Source organism: Tupaia chinensis, unplaced genomic scaffold (genome assembly GCF_000334495.1).
Source record: "Tupaia chinensis unplaced genomic scaffold, TupChi_1.0 Scaffold142619_1, whole genome shotgun sequence".
Lineage (NCBI taxonomy): Eukaryota > Metazoa > Chordata > Mammalia > Scandentia > Tupaiidae > Tupaia > Tupaia belangeri.
Window position 1 is genome coordinate 297,497 of NW_006202465.1, and position 2,061 is coordinate 299,557.

Below are 2,061 nucleotides of genomic sequence, written 5' to 3' on the forward strand. Positions count from 1 at the left end.
GGTCTGCGTGCCAAGCGTCGGGGCGGCGCACTTCAGAAGGATCCGGAGGAGGAGGAGACAGCAAGGATAGGCCCAGGTAGGTGCGAGGGACACTCCTGGGGGGCGGGGAGAGGAACGTGCCAAAAGCCCTGGCTGAGACCCCCCCCCCGCGACCTCCCCCCATTCACAGTCCTCCATTTTGGTGCCTGCTGAGCTGTGGGAAAGAATCCTGGGAAAAGAAAAATGGTGGGCTTTGGGGGAGGGAGGGGAGAGATGAAGGGAGGGGCTCGAACTGGAGGCCCCCTAGAGGGCTCAAAAAGCTTTTCAAGGTACGGGAAAAATGCAGGTCTAAAAAACCTTTGGTAACCAGGCTCTGAATCCTGCTGTTCAGAGCACAGAACGTTCAGGCTCTGCCCTTGCCTTTGTCTTGTGTTAAAAGCAAAATAACCAGAAAAAAAAAAAATCTCATCTTGGCAAATATTCACCAGGAAAACAAAGAAATGGAGCAGCCCATGCAGAATGGAGAGGAAGACCGCCCTTTAGGAGGAGAAGGCCATCAGCCTGCTGGAAATAATAGACGGGGACAGGCTCCCCGACTTGCCCCTAATTTTCGGTGGGCCATACCCAATAGGCAGCTCAATGATGGGATGGGTGGAGATGGAGATGATATGGAAATGTTCATGGAGGAGATGAGAGAAATCAGGAGAAAACTTAGGGAGCTGCAATTGAGGAATTGTCTGCGTATCCTTATGGGGGAGCTCTCTAATCACCATGACCATCATGATGAATTTTGCCTTATGCCTTGACTCCTGCCGTTTTCCTCGAGGTTAATACTGTGATTCCCACCATTTTCTTTTTCCTTGCATTGTTCTGATCCACCTTTACCAATTGGTTTGCTGTGAACCTTCTGTTATTTCCATGTGTCAGGTGGGTCTTGTGTTTTCAGCTTCTATTTGGAGATTGCCTTTGCACTCAGTCTAAGTTTCTGTCAGCAGTAGAGTTTCACCCATTTGCATGGAAAATGTAAAGTTAATAAAGCAAATAGAAAGCAATCTCTACTTTTATTATTGTCTCATTTAAGAAAATGTATAGTAATATGTAATATGAACAAAAAAAATCTGAAATCAGATACACCAGAGTTTTACTTGTGGCACATTTCTATGTAGTAAGATATGTGACTTTTTTCTTTCTTTCATTTGGAGTTTGAGAAGCAATGAAATTAATTTTTCAATGAATCTACGAAGGTAATGCAGATACATAACGATTACTGGTTCACTGATTTTAAAGAAGAGTAAATTTTAAATATCTTCCCATCTTAACTGGGAAAATAAACCCTTTTTATTATTTTTTTAAAATTTATTTTTATTTTGTAATTGCTATAGGGCACATATGCTCACCAGAGAGAAAGAGAGAAAGTGAAAAAGCAAGCTTCTAGGTCCGGGATTTGAACTACACTCGGCCATGTGGGAGTCCAGCGCCTTTACCATGTCACCTCCCGGCCCCAAACCCTCTCTTTATTACAGATACATTTCTTTAAAGAGTATGTTTTTTATGCGAAATGGGGACCAGTGCTTGTCTTACAGGGCTGCTAAATGGAACAAATGAGGTGTGGGACAGTGTTGGGCTGGCTCCTACTCAACTCTCCAGCATTTAACAGAACCCAGGCCCCATCAGATATTCGGAAAAGACTGAAGAGAGTTCTCACCCATGCTCACAAGCACAGACAGCAAAAATAGGTGGGTTCCTCCATGTCATTCCTCTGTTGCTTACATTACATCCCTGCTTCTCTGATGAGTGGCATGTTAGTTGGACATACTGGGTTATCAGAAAGTCATAACACATTTTTCTATGCAAAAATGCATCATGACTTTTCCGACTACCCAATATTTTCTCTTCTGAGTCCTGGTTCTGTTCCTGTCAGTGACATATTACAGTCCTCAAGGTAATAAAACCTACTGATTATTATGGTGTCCCTGGTAAACCAAATGTCTCCTTTGACCTCTAGAAATGTAGAGAATATGTTAACAATTTCAGAGTTAAATTTATCCAGGTGAGTACAACTCCTATGGTTCTTGGACTTAC

At 43.3% G+C, this 2,061-nt stretch overlaps 1 protein-coding gene across 1 annotated transcript; it reads left to right on the forward strand.

Annotated features, from left to right (window-relative positions):
• BEX3 (brain expressed X-linked 3) lies at positions 1–1,050 on the forward strand. Its single transcript, XM_006163550.2, has 2 exons — positions 1–76; positions 468–1,050. The coding sequence occupies exon 2, from the start codon at positions 480–482 to the stop codon at positions 783–785; it is 306 nt and encodes a 101-aa protein (XP_006163612.1). The 5' UTR covers positions 1–76; positions 468–479; the 3' UTR covers positions 786–1,050.
• The last annotated feature ends 1,011 nt before the right edge of the window (positions 1,051–2,061 follow it).

Bases quoted from the DNA above. Each gene is read 5' to 3' on its own strand.
- BEX3 (XM_006163550.2), top strand. From the start codon at position 480: ATGGAGCAGCCCATGCAGAATGGAGAGGAAGACCGCCCTTTAGGAGGA.